General features: G+C 37.9%; 3 protein-coding genes across 6 annotated transcripts in view; 1 reads left to right on the top strand and 2 right to left on the bottom strand.

Annotated features, from left to right (window-relative positions):
- Positions 1 to 1,505: 1,505 nt before the first annotated feature.
- On the bottom strand, positions 1,506 to 11,105 carry LOC142981070 (uncharacterized). Its single transcript, XM_076126742.1, has 5 exons — positions 10,962 to 11,105; positions 8,359 to 10,884; positions 7,693 to 7,833; positions 5,712 to 5,930; positions 1,506 to 3,899 (listed from the first exon to the last, which is right to left on the bottom strand). The coding sequence occupies exons 1-5, from the start codon at positions 10,981 to 10,983 to the stop codon at positions 3,484 to 3,486; spliced, it is 3,324 nt and encodes a 1,107-aa protein (XP_075982857.1). The 5' UTR covers positions 10,984 to 11,105; the 3' UTR covers positions 1,506 to 3,483.
- A 410-nt stretch (positions 11,106 to 11,515) lies between these two features.
- On the top strand, positions 11,516 to 16,829 carry Wsck (tyrosine-protein kinase Wsck). Its single transcript, XM_076126642.1, has one exon. The coding sequence runs from the start codon at positions 11,736 to 11,738 to the stop codon at positions 13,917 to 13,919; it is 2,184 nt and encodes a 727-aa protein (XP_075982757.1). The 5' UTR covers positions 11,516 to 11,735; the 3' UTR covers positions 13,920 to 16,829.
- A 119-nt stretch (positions 16,830 to 16,948) lies between these two features.
- The window catches only part of ps (RNA-binding protein Nova-1-like protein passilla), a 107,830-nt gene continuing 101,475 nt past the window's right edge, over positions 16,949 to 23,303 (bottom strand). For all 4 annotated transcript variants that reach the window (XM_076127163.1, XM_076127165.1, XM_076127164.1 and 1 more), the window contains one exon: positions 16,949 to 23,247. In XM_076127163.1, the coding sequence (XP_075983278.1) occupies positions 23,027 to 23,247 (221 nt within the window). In that variant the 3' untranslated portion in view covers positions 16,949 to 23,026. The remainder of the gene's footprint in view (positions 23,248 to 23,303) is intronic.

Raw genomic sequence — 23,303 nt, 5'->3', positions numbered from 1 at the left:
ACAAGTTTATTTTAAAAAGTAAATATTTCAAATAAAATACTTTTACCCCCGATACAAATATTATAATATTATGTACGTATAGATACTATCTATCTGTGTGTTCGTCTGTAACATCGTAGTTCCCAAACGGATGAATCGATTTTAGTACATTTTTTTAATTAATAAGTACCATAAGTAGGTGCTAGTTTTTTCTCGACGGCTTGAAATCAGACCCAAGTGATATTTTATGATTTAATATTGTCTCTTTCATGTTTAATAATGGCTGCTTACATCACAATAACCCATTTTCCTCAATTGATAATTGCCTGGTATTGTTCATAACACCTTATTTAGTGCTTGTACCAGTACTAAAAATAACGTTTATTAATCGGGCCGTCTACAGCCATTTAGCTCATAAAATTGTAACGAATTTAGGTTATAGTCTATGACTAATTAGATTGTATTAAGATAAAGCTAGTAGCTACCATTTTAGACAGAAAACTGCAACAATAGGTATGTTTTAAATAATACGACTTCGACGATCTAGTTTCAATAGTAGGTAACTTCCCTGTTTTATCTTTTATCGTGGGGAATTTACCAAAATACGAACAACAGATTAAAAAAAAACCCGTACCTATTTAGTATACTTATGCTACCCATACCCAATTATTAGCGGCCTAAGCGTAACATATATTTATGGCTAATTCAAATAATTTTCGTCGGGTAATTTTCGAGTCGGTTTAATCAAGAATTAGTTCCATTGGTACCCGCTAGAGACGCTGATCAGGTTTTTATTCAAAAATTGTTGATAGTTAGCCGAATGTCGATAAAAATGTGCTCTAGATCTGTCGATATTATTCCCTTACTACCAGAACTCTAAGTTAGACTTTAGTATTGCAATAAACTACCTAGGGTTTCCCACCATAATCTCGAAACCAACTGACATGACTATGGGGTCACTAGGTTTTTATATTGATGATAGTCTGTACTCTATTGTTACATGTTTCACACGCGTCGAATACCTAGGGTATATTTAAGCTAGGTTTTTTACTCTATTTGGCTAAGAATAACGATAGGTCTTTTTTAAAATATTATATTAATATTAGTTAGTGGCTCAAGAAAATTGTTATTTACATGGCAGTCAAGCTTGTCAGTCATATTACAAGACTCAAATTCTGTAAAATATATTTTGCTAAAATGTAATTCCTGACAAAAATAAGAGATAAAAAGTAGTCCTTCGAATACTGTAGATAATCTTTTTTTGATATCTAGGTACCTATTTGAAACGAAAAGGACGTAATTGTTGACAGTGTGAATCGAACCCACGACGCAGGACGGGGTGACGTCACACATACATCTTTTAAACTAGAGAAGTGAACCTGGGACCTTAAAAAGCTTCAGAAGTCAAGGTGAGTGACATAATTTATTCATACATAAGTTAAGTATAATATCGAATTTTTTCTCTCATAAAATAAGTCACGTTACTAATAACAGGAAATCATGCATATTATAATGAAACTCATAAATAATTTGTTATCGTTTAATCAGTAGATAAGTTGTGAACACGATTGCTAAATAATAACGCGCTATAAACAATATTAGGGGTATAAACAGATCTATACACAACCTCAATACTTCACTAAAACATTAATATAGCAAAATTTATGAAATAAATGTAAGTATTAGTACTCGTAACCGGCGGTCCTGTATAACAAGATGTATGGATGTGAATGCGGCAACGTAAGTTTGTAAGGATCGTACCAATAGACTTTGTCTACACCTACAGGAATGGTGATTTTATGTTTGTATGTGTGGAAATGCTAGGATGTAGTCGTCGTTATATAAGCTATACTTTCCTCAATCATTTTAGAAAAATGTTGTTTAATCATATCATTGGTACATAAAAACACGTAACTTTAACGTTAAAGGTTGCAAATTAGCATTTACAATGTTATTTACTAGTTAACAAGAAGTTAGCTTTTATTTACTCTAAATAGCCCGAAAATGGTCAACATATTCAGTATCTAAAATTTGGACTAACTTTCTTTAGAAGCAAGCATATAATATAAAATAAGTATAAAGTACATTCGCTAATAGTTATTCGTGACAAAAGTTCAATGAGTTTGACGACTTACAACCTTTTCGTTGACATTTACAAAATACAATTGAATTATTTTTATAACTTTGTCGCTTGTAAAAAGCAAGCAAAAAGTAGCATATAATAAGTGCATTAAACCAATAATAAATATGCTACATTCTTCTAGAGAAAAATAGCACTATATTATTTTGAATAAAAATGTAATAAAGCTATATTGAGGTTGATTATTATATTATTATTAATATATTATGTAATATGTCAGAAATATGGCATCTGTGTTAATACTGTTAATATTTAATGATATTGAGTAGTTTAGTTATTTATTTGTATATTTTTTTAAGGTATTTGTAGGTCCCTATATAAACTTTACTATTTTTAGTATGTTGTGCAGGAAAGAAGGTTTAGAAACTGATTCACATATGATTGTGTTATATACATAGGTAAGTTTATTTTTTCTAACCCATGACTAGGGTCGTAACGGCACTTTGATCCGCATCAGGATAACTGCGGGTTTTCTTCAAGAACCTAAATTTCAGGGTCGGCAAAACTTAACGCGAGTTAATGAGGAAAGTTATTTCTATGACCTAGAGCTATGAATGCGCTCGTAAGTTTTCTAAAATGTCAAAAAACCTTCGCATGCGCTTCCGATAATACATCCAAATTAATTTAAAACTTTGTTTACTCTCCTGTATTCAAAAACATAGACGGACTTTACAGCTAAATGGACCTAAAACGACGGCGGGTAAGTCTAATTATTATATTAGTAAATATTAATTAACAATAACAACCAATGGATTTTATTCTACATAGAAGAGTTGTCCATTGGTTACAAAATCTATAAAATAAATTCATGATGACATTAATTTTCATTTTCATCACAGCTGTCTTACTAATGACTATTAGCTCTGATTAGTTATACAGTGGTTTGTCAGTATCAATCAATTTTTAAACTGTAAATGAGTGGAAAAGACAACAGCGTATAACTAATTATAGCTTACACGCTTATTAGTAAGAGTGTAGCTGTATTTTTGGCGCACATAAATCCGTATTTTTGCTATAACCAATCTTATTCATTGAGATAGTTATAGCCTGAGACAAGTACAAGTTTAGAGGCAGTATATTTGCGCCAAAATTCCGCTATGTGTGAAAATACTTAAACCAACTTACAAATTAGTTAACCTTGATGATTTATCCAGCGAGATATATGCTGCGTCTACTGCGTCGAAATCGGAGTGCACGAACCGTAAGGATATGTTACTTTATCTACATTTCTATAACACCGAAATGTTGAACCAGTGAACACAGTAACATAGAAAAAATACTAAGCAACAAATCCTTACATACGCTTCGATTCTTTTCTCAAATCAACTCTCGCTAAACAATCAAACAAGACAAATAACATAATCTTAATCAATATTCCTAAGTTTCATCTGCAACTCGAACCTGCGATTAGTCCTCACTCCTTTAATAATCGTTCTATTCTCATTTCTCTTCACATTGCGCTTCTCTCCGAAGCTCTTCTCTCTCATCACAGTTTGTTTTGCCACTTCTTTCCTTATAGACGTCGCTCCGGTCAATGATGGAAGGGTACCTTGCCTTAGAAGGCCGCCATTTACTTTCTCTTTAGGTACCGTTTCTTTAGGTTTCCGGTCTTTGGCTGGAACGCTGAAAGGGTTTATGTCGTAGTTAAGCTTGAAGCCAAACCTGGTGAACCCTGGACGCAAGGACTCCAGGGTGGGGAGCCTTTTGGTCGGCGTGTCCGTCTTTTCTTTTGGTTTCTTTGGGTCTTTTGTTGCTACTGGTTTTTGGGGCTCGGTGTTATCTGAAAGAATAAATAAAATTCTGTTAATCGCATATTTGGATGTTATTCAAAGTCCCCAACCGGACTTAAGGTCTATCACCTTCCTCATGTTCAGAAGAAAGCCACGTCAAAGGCCTTCGGGCGGCTTGAACAATTTTGACACTAGGTTGACCACTAACCATACGATAAGAAGATGTTCAGAAGAAGATTTGACCTGCAGTGGGACATTCATGCCTTAAATTTATATGATTGGTAGGTTGCAAAACAGAAGCGCCTGTCAAGGGTCTGAGAATTGAACCTAGGACAGCATGATATGTATATTTTTATATAGAGTACAAAACTGTCATGTAATACTGACGCATTATTTAAATGTTAATATTACAAATTCTTAGAAACACAGTGTGTTATCAGTGTATCAAATGTATAATGCCTCGTTGAGAGACGTTTAAAGACTGCTAGCTTATAAGATTATATATTATTTGAATTATTCACTAGTTTTATCAATATTTATGGGTTTTTATACTTCTTGTGATAATACAGACAGTATCACGTCTACCACACTACCACAAGGTGAAGAGAGATTTGTGTAAATAAAATACACCCACGTGTCGCCATTAACGATGTTAGTCTCATTGATAGGGGGCGAGCCTATTACCATATTTCCGACAGGTTAACAAACTCCGGACTGCTTGCTATTGACAATAATCTTATAACTTTGACTCTGCCTCCGCAGCGCAGTGTTGGACGCCACGCTACTCCTATTGCGTCGGCAGGTCGTGGGTTCGATTCCCACACGGAACAATTAATTATTTGTGCGATCTACAAATAGTTGTTTCGGGTCTGGTTGTACTTTGTGTCAGTTGTTTGTATCCCCGCGACACGAGCAGAGTTAGTGATAGTTTTTTTTTGCACCCAGTTCTGTACCACTGCAGGGCAAGGGTCTCCTCCCAAACCAGTGATAGAGTTGCTTTAAAAAAAGGTAGAATATTCCACATTGAGTAGGGTGGGCTCTAAATGTTCTCGTTGCACAAAGAAAATTGGCTGATATTTTTACAGCCTGCCTGACGTCTAATGGGCATCGAATCGTGGTCATCCGTCGGATACACTACCGACCGCGCCACAGAGGCGGGCATTATCTTGTAACTACTACTTATAAGTAAAACAAGTCCTTCCGACAGTTACCGGTGACAAATAACTTTTTAAATCTAATCAACAACACGTGAATATGTCCAGATAAGATTATTGTTAATATAACGTGTTAGTAATTCTGTGACGTGGGCTATGTATCGGTAAATTAACTGATACTGGCATAGTTTTGCTGATGAAATGTTTTATACTGAACCGAGGGTCTATGTGCAATTTGGGTGAGATAAATAATATTAATTTATTTTGATTGTGTTGCGCAGTGGTCCCCACGCCGCTACCAGTGCCAGAGGTCGTGGGTTCGATACCCACGAAACAAATATTTGTGCAATTCACAAATTGTTGTTTCGGGTCGTACTTTGTATCCGTTGTTTGTATGTTTGTAAAAGTCCCCGCGACATAAGAGCAATACGGTACTTTATGAAATGTCAAAAACACATTTTAGTACAGAAATACGACGTAGTGACGTCACTATTGCAGATTTTCGTTGATATCAAATGAGTGTCTAATAAAATGTTTCAGTCTGTAATAATTACAATTTCAACATTATTTACGAAAAAAGCTACATAGTCTGAGCATTTTAGATGAACCTTTTACGAGTACGACTTTAATAATTTTTCGTTAACCCAGGCAACTACCCAAATCTTAGTGCGGGACTTTCTTTTTTTTTTAAATAAATAAACTACTTACTCTTAGGACTAATTCTGTCCACAATATTGGTAGAGCCAGTTGGAGTGAGCAGCTGCTTAGCCCTCTTCGCCTTCCTCTCCTGGCACTCGTCCAGCGACTCCATCTTGTCAAACTGCTTCTGGTGGAGCGCCGCGAAGTTAGGCAGCTTCGTGCGGGACAACTTCACTTCGGACTTGGGGCCCGGAGTGCCTTTCTTAGGCGTGGTGTTCGTGAATTTTGCTGTAAATTTAAATTTTCATTGGTTTTAGTATGGTAAGTTACAGAAATGGTCGAAGTGTCAGCCAAGCATCAACTGGTACCCCACCACCCCTAAGATAAATTAAGATGGTAATATTTTAATTGTGTTTCTGGCAAATGCGAGTTGGACTAGTAGTGACTAGTACTATTATTAAAACTTATTAACTATACTTAACTATAACAACAACAAATAAATATTATATGGTAAAGAAACGCCGGGAGAGGACACCCTAAAAAGATATTACAGACAACATGTATGGATGTGAACGAGGCAAGGGAAGTTTGTAAGGATCGTACCAAGTGGTGTTATTTGGTTCGATTTCCCCTATGGGGAAAAAGGCGTGATATAATATACTTATGTATGTAAAACATTATAATTTAAACGTGTTTTTTAATAAAGGTAGTAAGTTGATAACAACGGAACATAAACGTGATGTTCTTATCATATCGTTATCAGTCTGACTAATCGCTTGCTCACACATAGATTAACAACATATTATTACTGTGAATTTTTATTAATTGTACCGTTATACACGACGGTGTAAGCAGAAGAGTATGTAATACATCCATGTTGCGGCATTTATAATGTTAGTCCCATGTAATAGAGGCGAGCCCATTGCCACATTACGAAACCCTGGGCTACTATTGAGAAATATTCTAAGCTAAATTGGGATAGAGAAATACCCGACCAGGGGATCGAAATCGAGACTCCCTGATCAGCAGTATAGAGTAACGTCCGCGCGTCAGTACGTACCGTGAATATGATTTTTTTTACATAACACTTTATCTTATTTTGGACTGTGTATTAACTCGTTACATTTTTTTTACTAAGACCATTCCTGCACTAATGGTCTTTGCGCTATTATGTTGTGAAAACTTTTACAAACATGCATACAAAGGACAGAGACCAGAACCGCACAAGCATTTATAGATCGCACAAAAATTTGTTCCGTGTGGGCACCGAACAAAGAACTTCACAGTGGCATGGCGACCACGTAAACCACTGCAGATTCTGTCAGATTATATTCCTAAACAAGGTACAGTGCTCTAATCATTGTTGGATTCAAATCCACGATAAAGACGCTTCTCTCTTACTAAAGAATAAACTACTGCGTTATATTAGCTGTTAACTAAAGCATGTATAATTAGTTTCAGCTGTAAACTATTGTATTTACAACCGTACCTAATTTTATTCAATAACTAAGATGACATCACTAGCTTAAAATTTTAGTATGAAGTATGAAATTCCTTAATAATAATAATTTAGGAACTATGCAATTCCTAAATAATAATAATTTAGGAATTGCATACTTAGAAAATTTTGCTACACTTTGCCGAAATGGTGAACGATAAATTAATAACATAATTTGCTAAACACGGGACAGGCACACGTGAAAAATAAAGGTAAATTTACAGTTTTTCTGGGCTTAGGAGTCTGTGTGTATTGGAATAATAACACTCTTTATATGACTTAGGAATCGAAGTTAAGACAAATGGCTGAGACCGACTACTGATGACGAGGTTTCGGATTCGATTTCCTGGTCACGCAACGTCTCTTAAGTGATTAAGGTACATTCTCAATAGTAAGCCTGAACTTGCCCTTTAAACGCCTGCAGACTCGCCCCCTATTACATAGGACTAACATTTTAAATGGCGAAACGTGAGTGTATTCATACACCTCTGCCTACACCATTGGGTATTACAGACCTTATAAGTAAATAAGTAAAGTTGTTAAACACATTACCTGCGGCACTAGTGGTCCTGGGTCGTGACAGTCTGTCGACGGAGTGTTGCAGGTCCTCCGTGAGGCGGGAGCGCTTGGCGCGAGCCTCCTCCGCGTCGCTCTGGGTGTACGAGCGCTTGCGGCCCGCGCGGGGAACTGACACTGTAACATGAAGACATAATACTGGATTATACTTATAAAACAAATAAATAATAGTGTTTTTAGGTAAGTGTTAGTTAAATAAAGAAAAAAAGAAGTGCTAACTAGGCTGAAGCTGTACTTCTTTACCATTCTTCTGCCAGTCCTTGGCTAGATGTAGGATATTGAGAAAATGTTATGGTCATAAGAAAGAAAAAGTAGACTTTACTATAGATTTCAACAGGTAATTTATGTCAGTTACTAAGAAAAACAGTAGTTATTGAATACTTCCTAAATACTACTACTACTGCTGCTGTAAGTGTATGGTTATTAGAAAATCAAAATCAAATCATTTATTCATTTAGGTCAAGTGCTGACACTTATGATAGTCAATGATACAGAGTGAATTTACCGCCAGTTCGAAAGGTAGGGCCAATGAGAAGAGGTGGCAAGATAGAGCCATATTACTTCTCAATTCGACAGGCAACTGCATATGCAAAGACCTTATAAGAATGTTAGAAGGTAAAATAATATAAATAATGAACTTACCACTATCATCAAAAACAAAGCTCTTATTAGATCCTTTAAGATTAGACTTAATAATCTTCTTCTTTTCCACTACAATCATGGGATTATCAACGGGACTGCAAAACATGACCCTGGTCATTCTCGGAGCAGCTTCTACAGAGGCTCTCTTCTCTATAGACCGGGTTACATTGAGCATATGCTTCTTTTGAGAACTCTTCCCAACATGGTAAGGAGTGCAGCCAGCGGTAGGCGCTCCAGAACTACGTCTCCCAGGAGTCAACGGAGACTGCACTTTGACCGGACTCTCTTTTGTAAAAGTCCCTTCACGTTTCAAAGGTGTTTGCGGTGCTGAGACCTCTTTCTCCGGTTCTTTGATCTGTGATTCATCCATACTGCTCTCGATTAAAACCGGGGTAGTGTTAACAATGTTTTCAGTTGTATCATCACTGGTTATACTAATACGGGAGACATCAGACTTGTCTGAAACACTGTTGTCTGAACTTATTAGGGACGATTTGGATTCCTGTTTTTCCGCACTTTTGTCAAATGTTGTGTTAAGTACATCAGCTGTAGACAATCTGAGAGACTTTCTTTTCGGTTCTGTTTGTTTATCAAATGTAGAATTAAGGTTTTTAGTTGTTGTGGTATCAAAAACCATGCTTTGACGTTTCATAGAGTTCTTTATAGTGGAACTAGAGAGTACATTTTCTGTCTTCTCAAAATCTTCTTTACTTAAGCTCTGAATTGATGAGTTCTTGTCAAAACTAACGTCTCTGATACTAGATTTTCTGTTATTAGCACCTTTCTTGAAAGCGTCAAATGAACTTGAAGAATCTTTTTCGAAAGTTTCGTTTGTTTTCTCATAAGTAACATTTATTGTTGATTTATCTTTTGAAATACTCTCTGAATTGATATCTTTTGACACAGTGCTGTCTTTTACCTTTTCATATGTTGTATCAGCCTTTTCCTTGTCAAAAGTATTATTGTTCAGAGATTTCCTACTTCTTAGTGACTTGTTTGAAATATTTGAAGTGTTTAAGACATCATTTTCGACTTTAGAAACAGTTGTTTTATCAAAAGTAGAATTCTTTACTTCACTGTCTTTGTCAAATGTAGTATTGTTTGTAGTACCACTGTATGACTTCCTTCTAGATGATCTAGTTACCAATGTGTTTAAGTTTTCCGTACTTTTCTGTAAATCTTTTCCATTCAAAATTGATGTATTACTCTTTTCAAAAGTCCTGTCTTTCATTTCGGAATCTTTTTCAAAAGTTGTATTAACTATTTTATCAATAGTAGTAGTCAGTGATTTTCTGCGTCTTAATTGCTTCAGTGACATGTTAGAACTTTCAGCGGTCTCAATCAATTTGTCGGCAATAGACGTTTTGCTTTTCTCAAACGTAGTATTTATTGACTTTCTTTGCTTAAATTTTGAAGTATTTAGGTTTGGTTCAGTATCTTTTTCTATGTTATTTAAGACAGATGTATTGCTGTTATTAAATGTGGAGTTTTTGATGTTCGATGTTCGTCCTCTTAGAGAAGTACTAGAAATATTAATAGTATTATCTTTTTCAACCTTGTTAGTCTGAAAAGTAGTATCTTTAATGCTGGAATGCCTATCTTTGAGTTCTTTTGTACTGTTTACCTCTTTTTCAGTATCATCGGTGATCATGGAAGCTTGGCTTTTGTCAAATGTGCTGTCTTTAGTCATTGATTTACGTTTCTTTGATCTTTTCTCTATAATCCCATTTGGTTTGGTATCTTCGACATCCATAGGCACAGTATCAGTGACTGTTTCAGGCAAAACATCTGCTTTAGATAGTCTTTTGCTATTATTCTCAGGTTCTTCTTTCTCAAATGTCGTGTTAAGTTTTTCAGGACCATTTTCTGATGGGCCAGAGTCAATTTTACCATCAGGGCTGCCAGCAGCACTGTGGAATGAGTCCATAGACATCTTAGAGTTATTCTGTTGAATATCTTCAACTACCTCAGTACTTTGTTTTACTTTTTTCTTCTTCTTTTTTGACTTTTTGGTGGTGACCTCTTTTTCAGGAGAGGCTTTTTTGGCGGGAACCTCATCTTGAGATGTATTAGTTATTTGAATTGTGCCTTTCTTCTTTTTCTTGTTCTTTTTGGGTTTTGGCTGTTCAATGACTTCTGTGGCCACATTTTCATGGTTTTCAGCCTCCTCGGTGTCATGAGCGTCTTCATTTTTCTTCCACCGACGCGATTTTCTTATTAGACTTTTAGCGTCGTTAGTCGTCGTTTCCTGCACTTCACTGTTCTCAACAATGTTGTGCTCTTTGAGAGCGTTCTTCCTCAAAACCCTGCTGGGTTTGATCTCGTCATCTTTCTTCGCTACATCTCCGTTCAATTCATCGTCAGTTGGGTAAGTCACATAGTTATTCCTTTTCTTGTTTTTAAACAAAGCAACGCTTAGGTCTTCCAAGTTCTCCTTGGCGCGTTTGCCTCGAGTCTTCCTCTCACTCTTTGCAGTAGGCTCGGGCTCCACAACTGCTGTGTTTTCGTGAAAAGAACTGTGAATCCCTGAAATCCGCGTAAATGATTGTCATTATTGTTTTGTTTCTTAAAGTCAAATACTTGTACTTATTTTGAACACTTACGTTTTCCGGATCGCGTGGACATATTTACGATAATTATTCACTATATTGCGTTGTATTTCACACTGTTTACATTTGTTTTCCGCTAGCGGCCGTTTAACGTTTACAAAATTTCAAACCTGCCAAACATAGTGCGGTGCGGCTTGCACTTCGTGACAGATAGTTACAGAATAGGTTTATAATCGAATGGGAAAAACTATTTATAAATTACACACTTACATAAATCTCAAGAAAATATTTATATAAACATTATATTTTGTACTATTTTTTTCAAAAACCAGTAATAATTTCATATTATAGCTAATTTATAATTACACGTAGCTGGACCGCATTGCAGCTAATGCTACCAAAAAGAAAATTAAAAAGAGATCCTTTTATTGATAATACAAGAGTAACAAATCGATTGTAAATTTTATTATTCTTAAACTCGGCATTTATTTAAAGTTAAAAGTAATATATTGACCTGCCGAACCGAATATTAAAATTACAGTACACACCTGACATTTTGTTCTCCTTATTTATTTTGCTGGCAATACCGCTTGTTATTTGTCAAAATAATAACGAATCCGTGAAACGCGGTACAGTATTGTACGTTTTTTGTGAATTAATATTAATTAATATGTGTAAGTAACATACAATGGCATGCGTCATGCCGTATAAATACTCAGCAGATGTTCACAATCAGTATGTCAAACTGAGGCTGTGAGGAACGGTCGTTATAACAGGCGTTACTAAACGTCAGTGTTTGTGAATGAGTCAATTACTTGTTGGGGCACAATGGAGAGACAGTATTACATATTTGTGTTGTTATCTTTGTGTGCATGGGGCTGTAGCGGTGACCGCGGCGACTACATCGGCTGCTACAAGCTGATGGTGGAAAATGTGTTGAACACACACACTGGACAGTCAGTAGACGTATGTCTGTCGGCGTGCGAGCAGGTCTACTACAAATACGCTATAATAGGTAACGAGTCCACTTGCTTCTGCGGGAACGCGCCAGGACAGTTCCAGTTGCCTTTAGAAACATGTTCAACTCCATGTCCTAAGAATGACACTCAAATGTGTGGTGGTGAAGGAGCAGCTAGCGTTTACGACACCGAGGTGTTCTCCCCAGGACCGCCGGCGACGGTAACAGTCTCTAACATCACTGAAACAACAGTGAGAGTCCGCTGGACGGCTCCAGATGCCTACTCATACATAACAGGGTATGTCATCAGAGCTATTGTGGTTGAAACATATGCAGATAATACATTAGTAGATCTTGAATGGAGAGTATTCAATAATACTTTCTTTACTGAGTTATTGAACCTACATGCAGGGACTAAGTATCAAATTGGAGTGGCAGCAGTCAATGATGTGTTTGAAGGACCAAACAAGACCACTATAGTTGAAACTGTGATTGGTACTCCTGACCCAAGCCCCCCAGATATACAGATCAGGGATAGGAAGGGAGACAGGATGGTCGTGTTCATCCCTGAAGCCAAGAACTACAATGGGCCAGTATCTATGTATAGAATTGTAGTCTCTATTGAGTTATACCAACAAGGGTTTATCGTTGATACCCTCGGTAACTACAGCTATGCAGCTGACCAAGGTCTACCCTACTACATCACAGCTGAATTAGACCCTGATTACATTAAACATGACTTCATAATAGGTGACAGGAGCACTTATAATGGCTTCTACAATGCTCCATTACCTTTAACTAATGATATTGATGTGTCTTTGGGTGTTGTGAGTGAAAAAAACCATGTAAAGAAAATAAGATATGCAGAATCAACTAAAAAGATCATTTTAAATATTAATGAGCCTGAGGAAACTTCTCCTTTAGTGATAGCACTCGGAGCAGCAATTGCCATCAGTGTAGTACTACTGTTAATAGGTGTTGGCTTCCTCATCATACTTAGAAAGAGAATAGAACTAGCTAGAGTGCAGCGAGGCTCTCAGTCTATGCCTTTGAGCTTAAGTGAACCTTGCATGGAGATAGAAAACTCTGGCTTTATACAAGAAGATGATGAAAGAGTAGACTACTATGGAAACTTGAAAAGAAAGCTCTGGAACATACCGAGGAACTTGATAGATATTGATATTTCATGTGTCATAGGTGTGGGTAGTTATGGCAAGTTTACTAAAGGGAAAGTACAGCAGCACGGAGCACAGACCTCAGGGCTTATACAAGTGGTAGCTGACAGAGAACTGGAGAGATCTGACAAGAAACTGATGCTGCAGGAGCTGGACCTCCTCATTAAATCCAGTGAACATGAAAATGTGATATCTCTTATAGGCTTCTGTGAAACTAATACTACACTCTTTGTAGTCCTAGAAGACTCTAAGCTGGTCTTAAAAGAAACGCTACTACAAAGTCGTCACAGAGATCTACAGAACAACAAGTTCTGTCTTCAACCAGAGAATAGAATCCTACAATACTTTGTAGACATAGCTAGAGGCATGGACTACTTGCACAGTAAGAAGATACTGCACAAGCGATTAAGTTGTAGGAATATTGCGATAGGCGATAACGGTATCGCGAAAGTGTCGGGCTTCGGTCTATCGCACATGAGACCGTTACACGAGACTCCAGACTACACGCGGTGGACTTCACACGAGATGCTGCGACAAACACGGTTCAATCCTAAGGCCGATGTTTGGTCGTTTGGCATCTTAATGTGGGAGGCGCTGACGATCGGCGCGACTCCTTACTTCCATAGCTCTAATAAAGACGTCGCGGCGCGTATTCTGCGCGGCATGCGACCGTCACAACCCTCGTACGTGGGTGATGAACTGTTCCAACTGTGTCTGCAGTGCTGGCAGGTGGACCCGGACGAGAGACCTTCTTTCACAGCCTTAGTGCAGGAGCTGAAGCCGTTCGTCGAAGCTCCCGGCTGTCGCAGTCTTAGCTTTACTCATTACAATGGCTTCGAATACGAACCGCACGTACCGCAGTACGAAATCGTCTCATAGTGTAAGCAACTAACCAAAATAATGTAACATTATGTAATAGTATTATTATAAGTAATCCAAAGAGTTGTATTTGATACTCGAATAGGGTCGTGATCACGAGGACTGCAATATAAATGCTAATGCAATTAAATTTCGCTATGTAAGTTTGACACGAGTATTGCGTATGTAAGGTATAAAGGTTTTGATATTATTCTTGTACGGCTTTAGTATTGTAAGCGAGGTTTTGTTGGGAGTTTATGCAAATGTGTCGAGTGCGTAGCGGCCGTAGTCACGCGGAACAAAATAGACACGAAGCGAGCGCGACTGATTCCAATAATATGCATTTACTGTTGGTGAATGCCACGATCCAGTGTACAGTAGAATTTATAAGCTCTTTAGTTAAACGCCAGTCCTCTCGCTCGGTTAGCTAACACTTGAAATAAGGTTATAGTTTAATAGCGCCCACGTATTAGCTAAGTCTTGTATAACTATAAACACTATTTTTATTCTACGCCCCAGTCAAGGAGTGCATCTTGCAATTAATGTCATTTATTCTTCAAATTAATAATTTTAAAGATTTTGGGCAGAAAATGCAAAACTACAATATGTAGTCAGATTATTAATTTAAAATAGTATGTCATGAATATCGACTTCGATAAAAAAAATATATACCTATCATATTTTGCTTTAAATGATTATATTGAAATGTTGTGTGGTATGCTAATAGCATATAAGCGAGTAAATACACGAGAATGTTGTATGTTTGCGGCACACAATGTATTGTACAATAAGCGATCTAAGTAAATAGGTAAGGAACTAATTTATTAACACTATAAAAGTTTTACAACATAAGTAATATGGCGGTCTCGTATACAAATCATTTTGCCGCCAACAATCTTTTTTTTTAATTCCATTATTTTTGAGCTACTTTCTGGTTGTTACATTTAGCGTTTTGGTACAGTCTCGCAACTAATTCGATTCGATTTCGGATATAAAACAATACCAAATAAAAAGTACTTAGAGCTTCGAGTTCGTATTATTTATTATATTTACTAGTTATTTACTAGTTATTTATATATTTCTTAAACTAGGTAGTCGTCGTGCGTCGGTAATATGCGACAGGCATTCAAATAATTCCTTACAATCGCGACGTAACTGATTTCTGTGCTTGGGGAATTCCAAACACCTGTGTGTTACCGGAGATAATTTGAATTTCCTTTATTTCTTAGTTCCCATACAATCTAGCGCGAAGATTTAAGCATTATCTGAAGTTGATCGGCAAACTGATTGTGTACAGGAAACGACTTGATATTTCCTGTCATTTTGCGCTTACACTAACCAAGAATTAACAATAACTAGTATTATAACACATTGTAGTCGACTCTATACGTAGTTCAAAGCGGCGTGGCTGTGGGCTTCAGTGCAGTGAGCCTTTTATAAACGGTACAAACGTCATGACAATAATTTGAGGCTGGTTTTATTGTCCTCTCAATAATTTTCGAGTAATTTGCCTGAAGGATTTTGTCGGATATTTTCGAACTAATTCGGACATGTCAGTTTAATCTTTCGAGAAGTTATCGTATAGATGAAAACCAGGCAAATATTTGATAATTTTAATGACTGTATATCCTGCTTACTTGTAATGCAAATGGAGTATTTGATGTAAGAAATAGATCTAAGTACGTACATAATCATGTCTTCCTTACCCTCATAGCCATGCTGCTTATAATCTCAAGATATTATGTTACCTTTATCTCATTAATTTAAGACTCAATTCTTTAATTATAAGATAGTATGAAAGACTTGTACTTTATAAGCGTAGCACTGAAATTGCCTTGCGTTCGAATATAAAACTTATGGCAACTTTTTACTATTACCCCATTTAGAAATTAATATTTAATTAATCGATTTGAATCTGTAGCTATGCAAATATTTTGTAACTAAGAAAAGCGTGAAACAAAAAAAATATCTATCGAATTTCGCACTGTATGTATTGGAGCGATATCATTCGATTCAACACACTTTCTTAATATATCTGCTTTTAACTCTCTTGGCAGCTAAAAATTGCAGTTGATATAAATTTTATTGATTGGACTTTTGAATATTTTTTTTATGTTTAAAACCATTCTTATTTAAGTACAGTACTAAACGAATAATCAGTTCATCAATTAATTGATGTAAACTTTGTTTTCAGTAGTCAATTTCTGGTAGTATCTTTATCAATCAAGCAACATTATACATACATAAAATCTTATATTAGTGATGGTATTTGAAACACTACAGTTGAGTAGTCCACGAAATACTAATCGATCCGATTATTATTACTTGTGTTGTGCTGATGAACCAGAGATCATACTCTTTTTACTGATTGTATATCCTTTCATCTATATTCAATTGGTAATAATACTAAAGAAAAAATAATGTAATTTGGTGTTTTATTTTTGTATGTATTATTTATTTCTTGGCATAACTATTTATAATTTATTTTTGTGATCTGATTTTTACCTTTTTTGGTTTATTGTTTGTTTCGATTCAGGTATTTTAGTTAGCTTTAACTGTCAACAGATGTCACTAGTTTAGTTTGTGATAATTTGATATTGTTTTGAAAGACATAGGGGCCTTTTCACAGTACATGGATAACCGTCAGTTAAGCTATGTAACAAAGTGACGGGAATTCTATTAAAACGATTGTCAAAATTCTCTTTGATAAGCTATCTGAGACTTATCCATGAGTATTGAAACAAGACCTTAATTTTGTATTCTTAGTTTTACATGTTTTGTGTATATTTAGTTGTTAAGCCTTTTACTTAATTATTGTGTGATTTGTACGAATAATTCCGTCCATTCGTATTTTTGTACGAATCTCATTTTTTCTCGTATTATTATTATGTAATCAAGCGACATTTTGATAATTAAAATGATAATCAAGCAGTTTAGATTTTTATTTTACCTTCGTACTATTACAATCTTACAGTTTAACTGATGTGTGTCAAGTAAAAAGTGTGAGTTATGTATGGGGGTGATAGGGTGATGAATTAAAACAACATGAATTAATTTTTGCATTTATTTAATGTTAATATAATATAGACAATGTTCAAGGTACCTTTCAATTGGTTTCGAGCTTTTAAACACTAAGACATTGTAACCTTCCATTTTTACCTCTTATCATTTACAACATTGCAAAATAACATTTCATTAGAAAATCAATCTTGACAGTACAACTAAACAATAATAAACATTGACTAAAATATAATGAATTTTTAATTCAAAACATATTTATTTATTATTCAACATCGTTTATTTAAAATTCAAACTTAATTAAAAATTATATTCTCGTTACATAACATTGCAGACCCGTTTATCGTAAACCAAGTTAACAAAAAATATTAATAATAATAAAAAATAAAAATTCCATGACTGAGCTGTACAGCAACAAATGTTTTTATATCAACGTATGACATTTACACACAAGTGAGCGTGTCGCTCTATACATACTTATAATACGCAACAAGTTATAATTCAATAGAATTAGTATAACATATCAATCTCAACATGTGTAAAGGTGATGAGACAACGACTGAGCGGCGGCCGCGGCACCCTCGCACCGCCGCGTGCCCAGTCCGCGAGCGCCCGCTAGCCGCTACACGTAGTAGTGTTAGTAGCTACACGAGCTATACACTGCAGTACATAGAGTACAGCACGGCACAGCGGCCAGCGGGGACGAGTGCGCGAGCCGCGCCGAGCCGTGCCACGGGCGTAACAATGAAACCGACCAACGTGTAACAACCAACACTTGTTGAATACCGCGACACAGACAGTGGAGACAGTTCCGCGGGGTCGCACACCACCCACCCCCCACATGAAACCGAGCGAAATTTTTATTTTAATGATTAATAAACAATTATATATTACAATTAATCCCTACCGCTTGGGACGCGTTCGTGACGATGTCAATATGCGCGAGTTGATTCCTCAGTCTTTAATAAATTGATGACAATGAGCAAGGAGAATAACGTAAATGAAATAATGTTATGCAATTATATACAGATAGTGAGTGGTGCGGCGCTGGCGTGCGACCCGCGCTCTCGGGACCAGCGAATGGTGATGTCTTAATGTTGAGTTCGACTTGAACGCACAGCCATTTTCCTAAACACAGTATCGAACCTTACTCTAGCCTAGCGCACCCATCGGCTGCCACCTTCGCGTCTATACCCACTAAACTACCTATAGTTATTACAATAAACCACTCTATCAACAAATTCAACAACATTTAGCTATTAAAATTAAAATGGGAGGATGAGATGGAGGGCGGGCGGGGCGCGGCGCGGGGCGGCCGGGGCCGGCTCGGCCTGCCGACGTGCTACCTCACCGATACATCCGTACAATGAAGAATGACATCTAGCTACCTTAGCCTACAACATTGAAATTCCTTAATCGTAACAGCATTATTATTATGATCGATAAAGTGCGGTGCGTCTGGCACGCGGGGCGCAACTACTATGTACTACAGTACCGACATGAGCTCTACGTAATTTGACACAACCTGTTACAGACACCAGTGTCTCGTGCGCGCGCGCATGTGTGTGTGTGGTGTGTGTGTGTGTGCGTGCCGGGTGGCGGGGTCGCGGGGTCACGGGGTCACGGGCGCGGGGTCGCGGTGCGGGGGTCGCGGACACAAGCGTGCAGCTGCAGTAGTCAGTATCACAGAATCAGTATAACCTCGTGTTGTCTACGGCGCGTCTACGACTCTGCTTTATACACATAATATTCGGGACGACGTTGCACTATTTATTATCTTTCCACGCGATAACTTTACTCGGATAATGGTTACCGCACTAAAATTATTATTTTGTATTCACGTTAATATACTCTCAAATATTGTAACAACTTCAGTATAACAACATTAACATTTTCCAGTAATTTTAATTTAAAAATTATCTATACATACCCATTATATTGATTTTAATATGATAATTATAACTAACTAGAATTCCATCGATAACTATTACAAGACGTGCGCGGTGTCCGCGCGCCGCTACATTATACGCGCTTTGTACAGCCAGCAGTTCACTACTTATGATTACAGGTCGAGCAGAGCGCAGCCTCCCGCGCTTCCCGACCTCCGCCCACACTAGAAGTAAGCCACATGGTAACTGTGAGGTGGTGGAGGGCGGCGCGGGGCGGCTGCAGCTCCTCGACGCGACACTTAACTCTAGCCGGAATGTGGACACCGAGCGCGCGGACACCGCGCCGCACCTACACCCAAGTCGTAACTTAGACGAAGAGAGATAGAGAGAGAGAGTGAAGAAACGAGACGGAAACTATGTCTACCCCCAGAGCTCGCCCGAACTGAACGATGCCGTGAAATCATACACCATTTTTTTTGGAAAATATTTCTCTTAATTGACGCATTTGACTTATACGTACCGACTAATCGAGATTTAGTTCCGATAAAATTGAGCTTGTTAAATCGACGTGACAGGCGATACGCGTTCAGGCTTGGCCGACACGACCTCGAGTATGCGCGCTCGCGCTTGACACTTCTCGTACCGTTTCCCGCGTGTCACAAGCGTCACACGACGGACGGACGGCTCGTGACGACCGCGAGCGCTCAAACAGACATATATTAATTGACACAAGACGATATCTGAACCTACCCCCAAATATACATAGTTTAGATGAGAAAAATTGGAAAAACACCGGAAATATTATCCAACAGCGTTATGTACCTAAACACGTTTAAAGATTGAATATATATTAACTAGCTACTGTAATGCCACACTACACTGCGCAATGTTAACTACATAACACACGTATATATGTAATACATCAGTTAACAACGTGTCGCGCGGTGTCGCCGCGTGTCGCCGGGCGCAGGGACAGCGGCGACACTCGCTGAGACACTCGCTCGTGTACACTTGATACACACACTACTATCAACTTACAACAACGTTATAATCACTATTATTTCACTTTTTCACGGAAGTACGAGGTTATGGCGTATCGAGCGTGCTCACTTCCCTAATAATTAATTAGTTAAAAATATTATATACTTTATTATTTTATTTATAATCGCGTAGTGAATGAATTAGCTGAGAAAATTGTCTCTCAATTCCGATTTCCTTAACACTATCGTACATAACTCTCATGTTTAAGCCGATTTCAAATTATTATATTTGTTTTATTATGATTACGTTTGCTTTTTGTACTTCATACCGTTATTATTCACATGTGATAGTATTCACCGCCTCACGGAGTCACGGAGTAATCACCCAAGTATTCACGCTGGCGCCCACCGCGGGACACCAACTGTACGGATATAGACATTTGAAATATGATTGATTTGCATTGCGTCTCATTGTTAGTTCAAAACTGTATAAGTGTAAGGTGTTGAACAATGAAACGCACCAGTGTTACGTGTGAGTGAACACTGCAGAGGTCAGAGTCCTCACTAATCCTGTAGAACGATGGCACTTCTGAGGTAAACGAACACAACTTAAAACTACCCGCGCGGCGAGCGACGCCGGGTCTAACACTAAGCGGAGACTGACACGTAGTACCTTGACAATGTCGACGAAAACAATCACAGTTTAATATTATGTAACTCTAACGTCGCACTACGACAACTTGATCAGACGCGACGCGACCACAACTCGTTTGCGACTCGAACGCGACTAACAGTCGCCGACGTGCGACCACTAACAGACACTAAAAGAACGTCTTGGTTAAACGACGGCGCAAAAAATAAAATATTCAATCATATAACTGTAAATAAGAATATATTTATATTGTCATCTCGATAATATATAGAATCTGCTTTAAAATGTTTAAAATATTTTATTTATTATTATTTTTTTTCATCTAATAATCTGGACATGCATTTATTATTACTTTAAATTGTACTTATATCGTAAGACAAATTTAGACCGACAACAAATCAACTATGAAACATTCCTAATAACGAGAAAGAAAAAAAAAAATTTAAAAACGATTATTTTGTTTTATAAATGTATAAAAAAATAAAGATCTTTTACCGAGAGAAATAATCAGGAATGAAGTAATAACCTGCTAGTTGCAGAGACGTTGTGGGGTGAGTCGAACGTGAAATATAAACGGCGTGCGATGATAATGTCCTATTGTACTTATACGCACATACACTTGCAACGAACACTCACTCGACGACAGTACACGCAAATATCATTTAATCTTAGTTTAACTAGCCGACGACTGAGAGATTACATAGAAAACAATTGAAATCCTTGTAAAAACTCAACACAGGGCACTGACAATGTCGATGTTGTACATTTTAGTGATAAACCAAGATTAACCCCAGCTATTTGTCTATGTAATGTCACAGAGTGAGTGCGCACTGTACATAGTGTACAATGTACAAGTGTACGCTTGTCAAATAATGTGTGAGAAGCAACTTTGGTCAGGATTTGGCTCCTTATATACCCGCAGAGTTGCGACCGGTGTATCAACATCCTTACCTAAGACAATCTTCAAATAGATTTAATTATATCAATTAATCACATCACTAATCCTAATAAACTAAACAAAAATAACTTATCAATGGTAACATTTACAATGAAATCAACTTTGTAAATAAAAAAACAAACATGTATGCTGTGGTGAACAATATACAAAAATAATCTGTGTATGGAATAGGAATTTCCGTGATAGGAGATATCACAATATTTTCTTTATTTATATCTTAAACAACAATAACCGTCTGCTAGGCAGAATAAAATAATTACTTGTCATCACGATAAGAAACGTAAAATAATTGTGTGACGGGGAGCGCGCCCGGGTGTTCTCACTAGTATATAATATGTTATGTACTGTTGTTATGTAGTTGGGGTGTCCCCGTCACGTTCAACACTATTATATTACATGCAATAAACGAATATACATAACTTGTATTATTGTAAATAGGTAACTATGTGTCGATATGCGACGACGCGCCCTCACATTGCACTGCCCCGAACAGCTACACATTCGTTCGCAAATTATATTTTATTGTATTATACTGAACACTTTAATGTTACCTGCCAAATGTTTATGAATATATAGATTAGAATCGCATTGCTATTAAAAAATACTTGAATTATTTTATTGTCGTTTTAACTAAAAAACATCGTTCTTGGATACGATTAAAATAATCGTAAAACTACAATGATTTTTAGTTATAACGTTAAGAAAATAAATTTGATTGAAGTTTCAAATACCAATGTAATTACAAACCTATGTATTTAATAAAATGGTCACTAATTGAACATTAAATTGTTCAGTGAACACTAGTAACAGTATAGGCGGTCGGCGCATATCGAGAGCTGCATAAATTATATCCTCCGTCAGTTAAAATAAAACAAATGACTTAACTAGAGTCAGGTAACTCGCCACGTGGTGTTGCGGCCGAGCGGCGCCGTCATCCAACAGTGTTTGACTAGAACTAGAAACTACGCTAGAACGAAATAATAAAGTACTCAGTGTACCGGCGCCGCTCTGCCTTGACGCGCCTCACCGTACTTACTGGCTTATGTACTCGATGTACCATGCCGTGTGTGTAACACATAACATGGTGCATTACAAAGTATCCGACTTAATATAATCCCGTGAGCTGCTCGGCACCCCACCGTGGCTCTGTCCAGCGCTTCCACGTAGTCGTACAATAGTCTCTGTTCACAGTACTACGTAGACGTCAGCGCCTGCCACCCAATGGGAGCACAGCTCGACCAAACGATCCATAGAACTACTTAGACACCCGATTGGCGCCCAACATGGTACCACTTAATCCTAACGTCTTTAAACACCGAAATACAACAAGAAGTACCAATATTTGCCAACACACTACCAACACGGTCACCGACGTCCGAGAGAACAATGAAATAGAGAATGACGGGGACGGCGGCGGCCATGTTGGCGCCCAACATTGGGTCGACGGCAACATTTTCACACTGAAATCGAAGTACTCAAGGTTGGCGCCCAACGCGGGACTAGGTAGCTCTGTGCCGTGACGCTCGCGGCTCGAGCGGACCTCAAGCACAGTGGAACACGATGAGCAGGGGCGGGGGGCGCGGCGGGGGGCGGGGCGCGGGGCGAGGCGGGGCGGGTCGCGGGGCGGAGCGTTACTGCATGAGGCCGGAGATGGCGTTGTGGCGCGTGCGCTTGAGCTCCTCCTCCTGGATCTTCTGCTCGATGAGGTACTGAGCGTTGCTGATGGCCGTGGCCGTGCCCGTGATGGTGACGATGCGGTTGCGCGTGCCGGGCGCGAACGTGCCCTTCTTCGAGATCTGGATGTTCGCGCCCGACATCTGCTGGATCTCCACCAGGCTGCGACCTCCCGGGCCTGCAATCGTATTGGGCCAAATGAGATTTACGAAAATCGTGCTGCATGCTTCGATT

Source organism: Anticarsia gemmatalis, chromosome 19 (genome assembly GCF_050436995.1).
Source record: "Anticarsia gemmatalis isolate Benzon Research Colony breed Stoneville strain chromosome 19, ilAntGemm2 primary, whole genome shotgun sequence".
Taxonomy (NCBI): Eukaryota; Metazoa; Arthropoda; class Insecta; order Lepidoptera; family Erebidae; genus Anticarsia; species Anticarsia gemmatalis.
Note: the sequence above shows the minus strand (reverse complement) of the source record. Positions and strands in the feature narration are given on the sequence as shown.

Coding starts and splice junctions, on each gene's coding strand:
- LOC142981070 (XM_076126742.1), bottom strand. CDS start 10,983: ATGTCCACGCGATCCGGAAAAC. Junction 5,931..7,692: donor CAGGACCACTAGTGCCGCAG/GTAATGTGTTTA, acceptor TTAAATTTACAG/CAAAATTCACGAACACCACG. Junction 3,900..5,711: donor GGACAGAATTAGTCCTAAGA/GTAAGTAGTTTA, acceptor TTATTCTTTCAG/ATAACACCGAGCCCCAAAAA.
- Wsck (XM_076126642.1), top strand. CDS start 11,736: ATGGAGAGACAGTATTACATATTTGTGTTGTTATCTTTGTGTGCATGG.